The sequence below is a fragment of the Pagrus major genome, chromosome 21 (genome assembly GCF_040436345.1).
Source record: "Pagrus major chromosome 21, Pma_NU_1.0".
Classification (NCBI taxonomy): Eukaryota; Metazoa; Chordata; class Actinopteri; order Spariformes; family Sparidae; genus Pagrus; species Pagrus major.
This window is the reverse complement of record NC_133235.1, coordinates 9,565,794-9,580,732: the sequence shown is the minus strand read 5'-3', so window position 1 is coordinate 9,580,732 and position 14,939 is coordinate 9,565,794. Positions and strand designations below refer to the sequence as shown.

Genomic DNA, 14,939 nt, shown 5'->3' with positions numbered 1-14,939 from the left:
GAACATAAATTCTTTCTGTTCTGTTCTCAGGGTTTTAAATTGAAGAAAAGTGCTGTATCATAGGCAACTGGACTTGTTTCAGTTTCTTAAAGACGTTTCACCTCTCATCCAAGAGGCTTCTTCACTTCTAACTAACTGGAGGGGAGTTGCAGGCTTTTAACCTCTGTGTGGGAGTGTCCTTCTGAGATTCAGAGTTGTTAGGGCCACTTGTGGGTTGTTGACCCAACCAGCCTTCATGTGGGTTTCTAAGGCTAGGTGAGCCCAGGAGTGAATGGTTGTTAAACTGTCTGGGGAGGGAACTCAGTACTGCATTGTAGGTGGGTGATAAGTAATGTCTTAGGCCACCTCCTCTGTTCAAAGACTGCTGTTCTAGTCTGACACAGATGGATTCTTTTACTCCTCTTTCAAACCATCTGTCTTCTCTGGCCAAGATGTTTACATTGTTGTCCTTAAAGGAATGATGTTTCTCCTTCAGATGTAAGTGGACAGCAGAGTCTTGACATCCCCTCCTGTTAGTTAGAACTGAAGAAGCCTCCAGCTAGTAATAACTGAGGATGAGGTGAAACGTCTTCAAAAAACTGAAACAAGTCCAATTGCCTATGATTCAGCACTTAGAATTACCATGACCTGAAAGACTGAGAACCTTCATCAACGTCTTATGTGACACTGTGCACTTTAACTGAAATCACTGTTTAAAAAGTTTTAGAGTCACGGTTGACTGGTTAGTTTCAGGGTTTGCAACATACAAATCTCTACTGCAAAGGGATTTTTCCTGGACTGAAAACACATGAAAAAATACAATAAACATGAGAAGTTTGCCTATGCAACTTTCCTGGGGATGGCTCATTCATCATGTTTTTTTTTCCACTCCAGGAGTTCTGTTAATAGAAATCTGGGTTAATTAAATAGAACTGTAATTTAATGTAAAAATCATGACCACATTTCTCTATGATTTTGTACAACCACCCACACCAGCTCTGGATGAGGACAGAGTTGTACAGTAACTACACTTGTTACTTCAGTATCACTGAAAAAAAAATCAACTTTTATCATTAACATTTTTCTGTTTTTGTACAACGAGCAGATGCTTTGCATTGCTAAAATAAAGTGATATAAATGGTGAAAAAAATCTGATCAGAGAAAGGGAATTTGTAAGACTCTCCCATGTAATCAGGTTCTACAAGATTCTCTTGAGCAAAGCACTTTTACTGCCAAAATGATGCTTGAGGACACAAAGCTGTGTAAGTCTATAAAAATATGCAACCATGATAAAATGCATGTCTTCTTGCATGGTTTTGTTTCTATACCTAATAAAAACCACATGTGAGCAGTTAATTACTGGTGCATTGAAGAAAAAACCCTACTTCCTCTGTTCTCAAACATGCATCCAGAGCCACTACACAAATCTAAAAACTACTCTGCACTCTGTTTCCCTGCGTGTTTCCCTGAACCTCGTGGATAGGTGGTTGGCCCTTGCCCGGAAGCTCTCCACCCCCCTGATGCTGCATTAAAGCTCACTCATCCTGATGCTGACAGTGCGCCGAGGGTAAGCCAGGCCTGAAAGGGAAGTGCTGAGAGCCACAAGAGCCCCAACGCACCAGTGATTGCAGTGCTATTATCCTGCCAAGGCTAAGCTGGACATGAAAAGGAAAGCAAAAAAACTTCCATCTGTCCCATTCAGTGTAACCAATATGCTCAAGCTCACTGTCAACTATGTGGACGGGCAGCGAGCCAACACTGCTATTCAGCCTTCTTGATCATGTTTACCTTGTGTTCAAATGAGGAACAGGTGCACACATGAAAAAACACTGACAAAAGCTTTAGCAGAAGTCAACAATAGACATGAATATTATTTACAGAACTCGATGACAGTGTTTTGAGTCTTATGGGTGTTTTCTCAGGTGACAACCCCTCCCTGTTTGTTCACATCTAGAGTTTCCTCAAGGTGAGGGATTGGCCCTGAAGTGTGTGAGAAAACAGGATTATGAAAGACATGGATTAAAGAAGCATATTTCATTTTGCCCAACTCATACTGTGGCATGCTTTAGATGCTGGCTGTTGAGTCAAAAAGTATGTTAACCAGTCCCATATGTGACATGAGCCTGTGTTAAGGTGTAACCTACCCTGCTGTGACATCAGCAGTGCTGCTTGCATGGCAGGCTTGTCAAACCGGTGTTGGAGCCTGCAGGAGAGCTGACACAAGTCAGACAGCCAGGGGAGACCCACCTGTGTCGCCGCCTTCTTTAGTAGTGTTTGCTTCACACTCGCCTCAGCAGTCCCTGATCTGACGTTTTCTTAGCTGATTGCTCACATGGACACAAAGTGCAGCTTTAGGTGAAACGGTGCATTAAGTGAAACGAGGAAAGACGAGACCTGACTGCGTAGAGAAGAAGCACACCTCCCGCAACAATGGAAACGAATGGGATCGAAAAGAAAGACGGTGAGACACATTTTGGATTTGTTAAAAACTGAACAAATTAAAGTCCGTTTTGCATTGGTTGGGAGTAATGCAGCTCCAGAGCTGTCCAACATTAAATAATCCTCAGGCCAAGGTGGCATGTGAGCCAGCTGGAGTGGCTTTTACTCATTTGCCTTACATTTGAATTGTTGCTTTTCTTCACCAACTCTGGATATTTACTTTATTGACCAAAATGCTCTGATAAGATCACCTGTAGAATTTTTAAGACCCGTCTTTCAAAAGGTGTGGCTGCTTTCATTCAGCCGAGTATCACCTTGGCGCAAAGGGAAACAAGTGTTGACAAAACCTGAAGAGCCAGCACAGCCTGAGGTCAACATGAGAAGACGCACGATCCCCTCTGCCAGCACCGCGAGGCCCACACTTATCTCCTCGCAGCAACAGTGATGGTGTTGGTTGACCTGTTTGCCAACAACGACACGTTTATTAAAACTGACTTTATGACGTTTATTTAAATCACAGCGCTTGACAGTATCGCTAAGTCGCCGCTAGATGGAGCCAAAGAGTCAAGACTAAATCTGGCACTAATTGAAGCCTGTAACGTTTTATGTAATTAGTGTTATTATGTTGTTAGACTATATTCACTTTGTTTTTAATACCTTTATATTAGCTAAACATTCTCCCCTAAATGTTTGTGGTATTACCATCTGGTTATACACCAACTTTAGTCATGTAAGATTAATGATTTAATTAACTTAAATTGTGACTGTTGCTAGCAGCTAAATTAGCTACGTTAAGCTAACTAGCCGTCATAAACTGTTAGTTCGCTTCAGTATACCAACAAAACGTAGCGAGGTTTTGAACCGCCGCCTCTTGCCGAGCTGTGTACACATTTGCTAGTCGTAGTATCTGGAGTACGTGCCTGGCTGTCAGCTGACAGCCTGAGAAACTCCTGGTAGAGATGAAGGGTGAACTTTGAGTTGGGCTGGTAAACGCCCTCCCAACGTACTGGTAGGTCCCGACGCCTTGTGAACACAGTCTGGTAGTTTTCAGCTCCACAGGGCACCATGTCGTGTCTGCAAAGACAACCACAACTCAGCAAATCTCAGGAATTACTCCGCTATGCCAGAAGCCAGAAAGAAATACAAACGAACGCAAAGATCCTCGGTAGGCTGGACGACACTTATCTGAACGATGTGTTGTAGCAGATGAGTGACCACAGGGTCATCCTCGGTCAGACATTTGAACTGCTGTGTAAAAAGGGGCTTGTCTTGGTTGTCTGCGTGGCGTGTGTGTCTTTTAAATGAATGCAGGTTAAGGATGAGGCAAGAGAGCAGGGTTAATGTTTCAAGCTCAGTGGGTTAATCTGTCGGATGTGTCCTCTCTGCTCTTCTGTTTTCACAGGGATGGAGGGCGATATGGACCTCCAGTTCCTCCTGCAGGGGGGAGACCTCCTCAAGGTCCGCTCCTCGTCCTGGAAGAAGACCCGCTACTTCAGACTCCAGGAGGACTGCAAGACCATGTGGCAGGAATCCAAGAAACTCATCAAGTCCAACCCGACCTGTGAGTGCTGTCTTCCAAGCAATCAAGGAGCATGTGTGTGAGACTCACCTGTAAAGCTCTTGCACACATCTGTCTGGTGTTGTGCTGGACACTTAAGACACACAGTTATTACCTGACATCATCCAACACACTAAAATCATCTTTAATATCTTGTCTCAGGTCCAGACGTTATTTGATGGATTATATAAACATGAAGTGATCATAGCCATAAAAAAAATCTCTCTGCATGAAAGACCTTTGTATTACCACACAAACAGGGTTGTTCCTGATAGCAGTGATACGTTTTGTGGGTGTGTTTATCAAGATAGTGATTTTTTATAGTATGTGGAGGAGTGGTTTGAAATGCCTCCAGTTATACTTTCAGCTTGGATTACATCCATAAACTGTTCTCATGGAGTCACATCCTGATGACTGTTGTAGGGTGATGTGATGTGTTTATGCTTATCGCCATGTATGATAATGTCCAACCCCTAATGGTGCATCCAACAACTGTGTATGTGGTGAGGAAACTTCTGTAAAAGGCGGCTGTTCAAACATGCTGAAGTTAATTTAGCAGAAACTTGTCAATTGATGTCAGTAAACTGCAAACAGCAGCTTTATGTTTACCAAGCAGGCTGGTCTGTGATGCCTCAAGATACCAAACGTTATATAGTTATAACAGCCCTTATTAAGCAAAACATCACATATTTTATTCCTTTGTTAAATGATAAATTGAAAGTGTAAAATTTCACCTGCATCTCCTGTCTTAAGTTTCACTCGATGACATCTCAGCGGTGCGAATGGGCCGTCAGTCGGAGGGCCTGAGGAAGAACACAGAGGAGCAGGTGGAGGGCCGCTGCTTCTCCATCATGTTCAAGGGCCGCCGCAAGAACCTGGACCTCATCGCCAGCTCAGAGGAGGAGGCCAAGCAGTGGATCAAAAGCCTGGAGAAAATGATGTACAACAGAAACAACCTCAGCCTCCAGCAGAAGACAGAACAGTATCCTCATCATGATAATGGAGGTTAAACTGTGAAGACTATTAGCAAACGGGTATCTCAGGTTTAGGAACCCCCTGCCCCTGATGCACACCTTGATTTATTAGATATAGCTACCTCAAGGGCCCATATAATATATGACAGCGTGTTTAAAGATGCACATATCTGCACATTAGAGCTGCAACGATTAGTCGATAAAAGAAAAATAATTTCCAAGTATTTTGATATTCAATTAACGGTCATTTTTCAAGCAAAAAATTGAAACATTTGCTGTTTCCAGCTCATTTAATGTGAGGATTTGCTGCTTTTCTTTGTCATGAAAGATGGTAACTGAAGAGTCTTTGGGTTTGGACTGTTGGTTGAACAAACGAGGCAATTTTAAGTCACTTTGAGCCCTGGGAAATTACTCCACAATGAAAATAATCGTTAGTTGCAGCCCCACTGCACATGTCCATTCCTTACATTGAAAACTTTTCAGTTGGATCTACACCTGTCTGAATAAGGCAGACAAGAACAAGGATGACAAGATGAGTCAGTCTGAGGTGAAGAACTTCCTGCGTCTGATCAACATTGAAGTGGATGACGTCTACACAGAGATGCTCTTTGAGGTGAGGTCCTTAGAGCTTTGTAATAGGTCCTAATTATGGAAGTCAATGGTAGATTTCCCACAGAGCTGTAAAACAGATGAATCATTGCTGCAGGGTCTGTTATTTGATGTGATCGATGTAGTAATTTGAATGCAAACTATGTTTTAAGCCCTCTCACCTAAACTGAAGTAGTGTTTTGACAAATGTTGCCAAAATAAAGGTTGTATTTGTATTTAATGTCTCTTAAGTGGCTCTAGGAAAATTCAGGACAAACAATTAAGATTAAGACTTTCATATTACACCTCCATCATGCAGAAATGTGACACATCTAAGTCTGGATACCTGTCTGGAGAGGAGATTGAACACTTCTATGACCTGCTGACACATCGGGAGGAAATCGACGTGATCTACGGAGAGTACGCCAAAACTACGGGCTTTATGAGTCCTGAAAACCTGGTGGACTTCCTGATGAAAGAAGAGAGAGAGAAAGCCACACTGGCTGACGCGCACAAGATTATCGAGCAGTACGAGCTGGATGAAAACGGTCAGTACATCATCTGAAATAACAGGTGTTTGTTTCAGTGTGATGCAGCCGTGGTTTTCAATCCTGGTATTTGAGCTGTTCTGGCTAATTTATGTATCACTTTACTATCACTCGGAGGCAAGTTCATTGATTTTCCGAACACTTTTGATAAATTATTTTGATTGATGACCCATCAGAATCAGTTTTACAAATGACATTATTTTGAACACATTGACTCGGTTGTGGGAGATTTGATATGTAAGGCATGGTGCCATGACAGGAGCTCTGTCAGTCTTTTGAGCTACAGAGTAAAAGACCCTCCCTTGTCTTCCTCTATGTATCCATAGTATGACCATCTTATGAGCTGTGAGGCATCAATCTCTCGTCCAAACCCTAAAAAATGTGCAGGAATCTTATGTTAAGTAAAAGGGAAACAGTTGGCCCATGAGATTGTGTATTCAAGGGAACAGATGAAAAAAAGCATTTGAGCATTTGGCTTACTCTGGTGTATTTACTGCAGTGTTTATTAATGTGCACAGTCCCTGTTAAATAAACCATTCAATAAATACACACTGCTCTGTGGGTTGGATCTAGATTAAAGGGATGTTGGATCTGGATTAAAGGGATAGCTGGACATGTAGAGAAAGTTGTTTTCTTGCCAAGAGTTGGACAAGAAGATTAATACCACTCTCATGCAGGAGGCGGTTAGCTTTGTTTAGCTTAGCATGAAGACTGTAGAAGGGAAACCAGCCTGAAAGCCTGAAGTCTTCTTTAATATTTTGTTTTCCACTCAGTTGGAGAATTTTACATAAAACAAAGGCAAACTTTAAAAGTGTGAATGAAATAAAAGCGGATAACGTGACATTCACTGTCTGGTACTATTATGCCAAGTCCTGTTGACAGATCTACGACATTATGTTATCATGCAGCGATAAGTCTATTCAGCATTGTTGGTGCTCCTAAGGGTAAGTTATGTATTACATGAATGTTTTACATACATGCACCTCAGCTGAGGCCAATAATATTTAATGCTTAGTCAGCTCAGCTAAATTTCTCGTCGTCTTTTCAGCAAAGGATCTTTTCAACATGAAAATGTAGGCGCAAGCTGCAAGTCCAGGTTCAAGCCTTTTATGCTCAACAGAGGCAGGTAGTTGCTTTATTCAATCACAAATTCATCTTTGCTAGACTTAATACGAAAGTTTGTCTTTAGAGAAGTTGGTGCCACATTTAGCCAGAATGCTCTAGGACTCATATTTCCAAAAAAAATAGGATATGTATAGAGTTATGATGATTAGACAACTGGTCAATGCTATGCCCCAAAAGTTTTTTAATGATGGCAGCCATGTTTTTGGATCGGTCTTGCCCTATTGTAGTGCGTTGGTACTTATATCTGTATCCTGCAAGGTGGTTTACCATATTTGGTGTTGCTACAGTTGACTTTTATGATCCAAAAGGCTTTTTATCTGTGTCAAATCTCAAGTTAGTCAGACTCAGTGTGGGTGTGAAGCATCTGCACATCATTTCCAGTTATGGAGCAGATAACTCAATAGGGATCTAACCTTACAGCGTTTGAACTCTAATTAGCACAGGGGAAATCAGATCCTCTTATGAGAGATGGTACATGTATCAAACTCACACACTTTGTCCTGGTTAAATGCCTGGCTCCCTGGTCACTGTTGTTCTATTCTGTCTTTGTGTTCCTTCAGCCAAGGGGAAGAAGCTACTGTCCAAAGATGGCTTCCTCATGTACCTGCACCAACCGGAGGCCTTGGTCTACAATTCAGATCACAGAGAGGTGTACCAGGACATGAGCCATCCCCTCAGCCACTACTTCATCTCCTCCTCACACAACACCTATCTCATGGAGGATCAGCTCAAAGGGCCCAGCAGCACGGAGGCTTATGTCAGGTAAACAACTGTCTGTGAAGTCCTAAATTCAGCCTCTACCTGTAATGTACTGATAAAATCACTACAGTCTGCAGATATTTATCCAACTTTTGTTCTCTGGTTCTTGCTCTATCCCAATCTAATGGGAGGAGGCTGAGGGCTGCAGGATGAAAATGAAAATAGGTCAGTGACAGTGTCCTGCATGGAGTGCTCCGTTCGAACATTGCCTGCCTATTGAGTAGTTATATTTTAATGTCCGCAGGTCCTTAAAAAGCATTTATAAATAAAGCATGATATTTTATAAATATATTTATATATTTACAAATAAGCCTCAAAAGTCATTAAATAATCTTAAATTTGAAGTTTTGAGGTCTTCATTTCCACAAATATTTGATCTAATTTCATTTATCCATCGTTTGATTTTGTTTTTTTCAAAATGAGCCAAGCTTTTCTGCGCAAAAGTCCACTTTTCTAATTTTCTTTTAACCCAATGAGCCGAGTACCGTCTTTTTACTTTATACTTACACATACCTGTCAGCAAAATGTAGTTTAACCTAAGCCACCCTGATAACCATATTTCTCCATAAAACCTACCACTGCACAGGACCACATTCGTATACATATACTACATATCTTTATACTTGCCTGCAAAGCTTGATTAAAAAATAAAATGTGTCCAAAAATCAGTCTCAGATTTGGTTACATTTATTTTGAAAAGGTCCTAAAAAGCTTTAAATACTTGTAGACATCCTGCTGCCACAAACTGGATGTTTATGTAAACAAGTTATTAGTTATTTGAACTATCTTAGGGTTATTAACAACATTCGCTAATGCTGGTTGTGACTGTCTCAGGGCTTTGCTGAAGGGCTGCCGCTGTGTGGAGCTGGACTGCTGGGATGGATCAGACGATGAGCCGGTGATCTACCATGGCTACACACTCACCTCTAAGATCCTCTTCAAAGACACGATCCAAGCCATCAAGGACTATGCCTTTAAGGTGTGTTTATATATCCAGTAATACAAGTATCATAACACATACATAAGAACTTGGTGTAAGCTTTCTTCTCTGTGTTTTCTGTGTCGTTGTCCACAGACATCTGATTACCCAGTCATCCTCTCCTTGGAGAACCACTGCAGCGTGGAGCAGCAGGAAGTCATGGCCCGCCACATGAGCTCCATCCTGGGCAGCGCACTCGTTACTACCCCCCTGTGCGATGGCATGCCCACAAACTTCCCATCCCCGGAGGTTTGTATCCACTATAATCTCTCAGTAGATAGATATTGCAAAGATGCCAGTCACTAACAGGGCTATACTGTGTGTGTGTGTGTGTGTGTGTGTGTGTGTGTGTGTGTGTGGGTCCACGTACCTCCAGGATCTAAAGGGGAAGTTCCTGATCAAAGGGAAGAGGTTAAACAAACTGGAGGCCACCTATGCTCCTGAGGCGGCAGCTGCTGACGACACGGACGTGACGGAGGAGGAAGAGTCAAATGCTGAAGATGAGGATGAACAAAAAGTGGAAGAACAAAGCAAGGTGGGGAGGGGGTCAGATGAAGGAAGAGTCAATAAATCCTCTCAGGTGACACATTTTTAGCTGATATTTTTTTTTACACTTACGTCTTATTTCCATTTTATGTGCAGAAGAAGAAGAAGAAGTTGAAACTGGCCAAAGAGCTGTCCGACATGGTGATCTACTGCAAGAGTGTCCACTTCAACGGCTTCGAGGACGCAAGAGAAAACTTGAGCTTCTACGAGATGTCGTCCTTCAAGGAGGGAAAGGCCGTGACACTGGCAGAGGAGTCGGGTGAGGAAGATGTCATACTGGATTCACACAAGTGTTTCAGGGTCAAGATTTATCTTAGTCACCAGTTAAGATATTGTTTACAAATCACTCATTGGTGCTTCTTAAAATTCCTTGCAATTTGTTTCACTGCTCAGAAGGACAGGTACATCTACTCATGGACTAGAGGCTCAGGCTTGTGACAGCGTAGGATGTCAACATTAATGGCGTCCTCCTCAACTGAATTGTACATTAACTAGCTTAGTTAGTTAGCCTCTTGTCCGTGAGTGATACGGTTGGCAGGTGTAAAAAGAAAATAGTTCCTATATGAAGGAAGATCTGTGGATTATCTTGAGTAACTGGGTCGTGATTTCTGTAAAGAGGCATTGCGTTTATCAAATGTATATTTTTTGCACTTTGAGCACCACAAGCCGAGCGCCATCTAGTTCTATTATAATGGAGAGAAGGCGGCTGATATCTCCAAAACTCAACAGCTTATAACAAAACAATCTAGATGGATGAAAAGCTCTACAGGTAATAGGAAAAACCAAAATCAGATCAAATCAATTTTATTTATATAGCCCAAAATTGCCACATTGCCTCAGTGGGCTTTAAAATATGTACAGTCAACATCATCCTCTGTCATAAGACCCTCAATTCGAGTGAGGAAAAACTTGCCATATTGAGGAAAAAACTCTTTTAACAAGGGTAAAAGAAAAGCTGGAAGAAACCTCAGGAAGAGCCACAGAGGAGGGATCCCTCTCTCAGGACGGACAGACGTGCAATAGATGTCACATGTACAGAAAAGAACAACAAAATCACAGTTTACAAATTGCATTGACAGAATATCTGATATCAATATTTATATAATGTATGTGAAGTGTGTGGATCCAGGTGGACGATTGAGCGGGGCAAGGCATCGCTAAGTGGTGCCCGAGCCACACGACCTCCACCGTGGTGACCTGGAAGACGGCATGTGGGGATTATAGTGCACACAATGTACAGAAACTTTCAGTTGATAACTCTGTTCCTCGGTCTTGATTTGTCCTCTGCAGCCAATGCCTATGTCCGTCATAATGTGGAGAAGCTGAGTCGCATCTACCCAGCAGGTTCCCGGACCGACTCCTCCAACTACAACCCAATGCCTCTGTGGAATGCTGGCTGTCAAATTGGTACAATACTGACCCAAGGAGGGAATAACCAAACTCTCACATTAACATGTGTCTAGTCTAATAATGTAGATAAATGGATTCTTCATTGTTCCTGCATTATCTTATTTCTTCTTTTTTAGTGGCCTTAAACTTCCAGACAGCCTGCCCAGACATGGATCTAAACCAGGGCAGATTCCTGGTTAATGGAAAAAGCGGCTACGTCCTGAAACCGGCCTTCATGAGGGAGGAGAGCACAGAGTTCGACCCCATCACCCTGACCCGAGGAGACTGGCTCAAGCACAAGACGCTCCATGTCATGGTTCAGTGATTCACTCTTAAGACACACTTTCTGTGGTTTCCTGTTTTACAATCCTTCCTGTTTTACAATTGTGTTCTCCAGATGAAGGATCTTGTAGTATCTTACATTACGTGTCCCCCTCCTGTCATCAGGTCATATCAGCGCATCAGCTCCCCAAAGTGAACAAGAAGAAATCCTCCATCGTGGACCCGCTGGTGAAAGTGCAGGTGTTCGGAGTGCCAGCTGATGTTGCTGAGAAAGAGACACCTCCTGTTGAAAACAATGGTACCTTTCCTTTCAAACACTACATACATTTGGTTTGTACAGTACTTGTATTTTTTAAGGCAGTTTACATAAAGCAGATATTGGCTATGCGTGTGTTTTATATTTTTGGAGGTATATTTTCCAAATTTTAGAAGATCATTAGCCAAACACAGCCATTGCAACATTTTCCTCACATGAAGCTGACTCAGAAGTGCCAGAATCTGCAAATGGCCACCGGAGGCTGGCTTCAAAAGCGAGTCAGTCCCCATAGGCCCCCATGCATAATTTGCCCAGCTTTACAGCAGAAATAAACATGTTTACAGCCTTTACAGGGGTGAATTTAATGAAGCTCACCTGTTTAAATTATATTAAAGCTTAACGTTATGCATAATTAAGGGAAATTAGCTTGACAGCTGTAGTCTGACTCACCAGATGTAGACTGTCAGTATAAACCTGCAATTGGATGATTAGGAACGGTTTAAAGAAACAAAAACAGGCCAGAGAGTTCATACCAGAATGAGAACTGCTGCAGTCCAACCTTTCTTCAGTGCTGTGGAGGTAGCAGGCAGGAGAGACACTTGCTTTTAACAATGCATTTGCATACACATGATGGCTGCCTCGTATGTAACAGTCACATGAACGGTAGGAGAAAAGTAGAGGAGTAGAACATGTCTCTGATAGTAGTAGCCTCAGTGAACCAGAATGCATTGCAGCCACAACACATGAAGCATTTTGAGTGAGTTGTGAGCTTCTGGTTTACAGGGGGAAAAAGTCCGGCTCTGCCTACCCTGTCCTGTCTTTAAAATGCCAAACTCACAGCTGCATATGACTAATATATTCATGCCCTCTGGGGATTGTTGAAACGCAGACAGGTTAAACCATTGTTTCTCAACGGGGTCAGAACTGGTTACTGAAGGCAATACTTTTGAAAGGGGGGCATTTGCAAGTTTACACCAGAAAACTACAAGACGAGTTGAAAGATTTGTTGTTTTTTCGCTACTCACACCAGAAGAAAGATCTCTCTTCCCCATCAGTGTGCTGTGCAAGGAGCGGGGGAGCTCTCTCAGCCTGCACAGACACACAGAGAGCTGCTCTGATGACAGTGCACTCCAAAGTCTGGTTAAACTTTACTAAAGCCCATGCGGACAATGCTCCTTGTCACAAGTGCAACAAGTCTACTGCTGTGCAGGTGGAAACAAAAGAAATCTTTCCCAAGCGAGGGCGCTTCACTTGCGTACAGGCAGAGAAATGCCCACACTGCTAGTTCATTTAATTCAACTAGATCATCTCTCGTTTCCTCATTCACTTCCAGTGTTACGGCATTAACTATACAGACATGAGTTAATGATTAGGAGTTACCATTAGTCCACTGATTGTTAAGGTATAAAATGCAGTGTGATTGTACATTCTGTCAGAAAAGGTTGTTCAGAAATTCACTGTTCAGTTTCAGAGCACTCAGAGCATCCTCTGTATGGAAGATATTCTTGGCCATTATTAAAATTAAAAGTCAAAACAGAAAACTAAAGTAAAATAAATACAAGTTCTAAAGATTGTTACTACACAATTAGAAGTAATCAGGTCATAAATAAACAAATACAAGACAAAAAAGTAAATTGAACAAACAAATTTAAAATGGAAAATGCTAATCTGAAAATGTAGGCTAAGGTGAGTAAATGAAAAAAGTAAAATTTTAAATGGAACAGCTGAAACGGAAATGCTCAAACTGAAAGCATATGTAAAAAGTAAACTGAAAATGGCAATGGAAATAATATGAGTCTTTTTAATGATATGACACAAAATAATAACAATATGATAAGAATATAAACAAATAAATAATATAATAGTAATAGTAATCATAATTAATCATCAACATTTGGGAATGACAATTAGCCTACATTTTATTTTATGGGAGGCGGAGAGGGACCTGGATAATGGACAGGGGTGCGCTGGCCAAAAAAAGTTTGGGAACCACTTAGTTAAACAATCACCAGATAACAAATTGAATGTGCTGAACATCAGAAATCAATGATACAAAACATTTGCGAAAACCTCCAGTTACTAACGGCATCTTTCCTGTTTCCTGTTTAAGGCTTTAACCCATCATGGAATGAAAACTTCCAGTTTGATGTGTACGTGCCAGAGCTGGCACTGGTGCGCTTTGCTGTTGAAGACTATGACTCCACATCTAATAATGAGTTTGTTGGACAGTACACACTTCCATTCAACAGCTTAAAAATGGGTAAGTTCAGCAACTGGTGGTGGATATTTACATTATTTACCAGGTCCTTTATTTCCTCACTGTAACCCAGTGATAGTTCTTTGTTTTGACACTGTATAAATGAACAGAGACAGGAACTATCTCTTCTCTGGTGGAACACAGAGAACTCAATTCACACTCTGCACACACAGCTCTTCATATTCTCTTCTCTTTGTGTGCTCCCACACAGGATACAGACATGTGCCTCTGCTCAATAAGAACGGAGACATCCTCCCCTCAGCTGGACTCTTTGTACACGTCATGGTCCTTGATGCTGAGTAAGACGTCACCGACTGGCTTGTTCCTCTGCAGGACACCAGGACCCCCACTACACAGCCATGTTTTAGCTGGTTTTAATTGGATTTTTTTATATTCTTTTTGTTTGGCTCTATAGGAGTTTTAGTTGATGATTAACTTATTGGCTTGACTTCACCACTTAAAGCAGCTGGTGTAAAACATTCTTCTCAAGGGACAAGAGTGTGTTAAATATCTCCATCTGCAACCGGGAATGAGTTGTACTGGGATGTGTCAAATACTGTGCATACACACTGGGTTTGCTAGAATTTATAATACTCCATGACTCACATTACAGGGACTATTATACAAACTGTTTTATTTGGTTTGTATGAGTTGCACTAGTGTTTTACCATGTTCAGTTGGCGATGGCATTTTAAGCTTGTGTCCCTGATTTCTGGTCAGTTAATGTATTGTCTATTTAAATCTTTTTATTCAAAAAGACCATTTTATGAATTCTGGAGAAACGCAAGCCAACATAAAAACAATGTGCTTTGTCTTCATCAGTAATTTTAGTCATCAAGTATGATTATTTTTCATGTGACATCGTCACGTTCTTCTTTTTTGTAAATCAAGATGAAGATAAACTTTTTAAACATGAACACCTGTCTCAATGTTGTTTTTTAAAAAATGGATACATTTTACATCTGCAGTCACACAACTATATAAAACATGATAATAAAACCTATCTAGTATCCAGTAATATGATAATAGTACGAAAGTACTTATGGTGGGAAAGCCAGGTACCTTTCTGAACCACTTTATGGTATGCAAACAGGAAGAGAAGTTAACCTGTCTGGGGCTGAGTCACTTGAGCCTTTCCACAGAATAGAATCATTACCTAGTGAACTTTGGAAGGACACTCCCTTAGTACACAGAGTAGCAGTCCGACAATTAAAAGGAGGTCAGGAACGATGATGCACATAAATGGACAGCTTACTGTTG

General features: G+C 41.5%; 1 protein-coding gene across 3 annotated transcripts; it reads left to right on the top strand.

The window, feature by feature from the left end:
- The first annotated feature begins 2,309 nt into the window (after positions 1 to 2,309).
- Positions 2,310 to 14,593, top strand: LOC141016714 (1-phosphatidylinositol 4,5-bisphosphate phosphodiesterase delta-1-like). Of its 3 annotated transcripts, none has more exons than XM_073491237.1 (15): positions 2,310 to 2,440; positions 3,821 to 3,979; positions 4,730 to 4,958; positions 5,434 to 5,563; positions 5,858 to 6,086; positions 7,772 to 7,973; positions 8,805 to 8,949; positions 9,046 to 9,198; positions 9,326 to 9,484; positions 9,592 to 9,754; positions 10,786 to 10,902; positions 11,022 to 11,200; positions 11,332 to 11,464; positions 13,533 to 13,682; positions 13,891 to 14,593. In XM_073491237.1, the coding sequence occupies exons 1-15, from the start codon at positions 2,410 to 2,412 to the stop codon at positions 13,980 to 13,982; spliced, it is 2,271 nt and encodes a 756-aa protein (XP_073347338.1). In that variant the 5' UTR covers positions 2,310 to 2,409; the 3' UTR covers positions 13,983 to 14,593. The 3 variants fall into 3 exon arrangements, with proteins under 3 accessions (XP_073347338.1, XP_073347339.1, XP_073347337.1); XM_073491238.1 differs by lacking the exon at positions 2,310 to 2,440 and adding an exon at positions 3,306 to 3,427; XM_073491236.1 differs by lacking the exon at positions 2,310 to 2,440 and adding an exon at positions 3,474 to 3,583.
- The last annotated feature ends 346 nt before the right edge of the window (positions 14,594 to 14,939 follow it).

Excerpts from the sequence above, each read along its gene's own strand:
- LOC141016714 (XM_073491236.1), top strand. The coding sequence starts at position 3,484 with ATGTCGTGTCTGCAAAGACAACCACAACTCAGCAAATCTCAGGAATTA. Across the intron at positions 7,974-8,804 it reads AGCACGGAGGCTTATGTCAG|GGCTTTGCTGAAGGGCTGCC; the intron begins GTAAACAACTGT and ends TGACTGTCTCAG. Across the intron at positions 9,199-9,325 it reads CAAACTTCCCATCCCCGGAG|GATCTAAAGGGGAAGTTCCT; the intron begins GTTTGTATCCAC and ends ACGTACCTCCAG.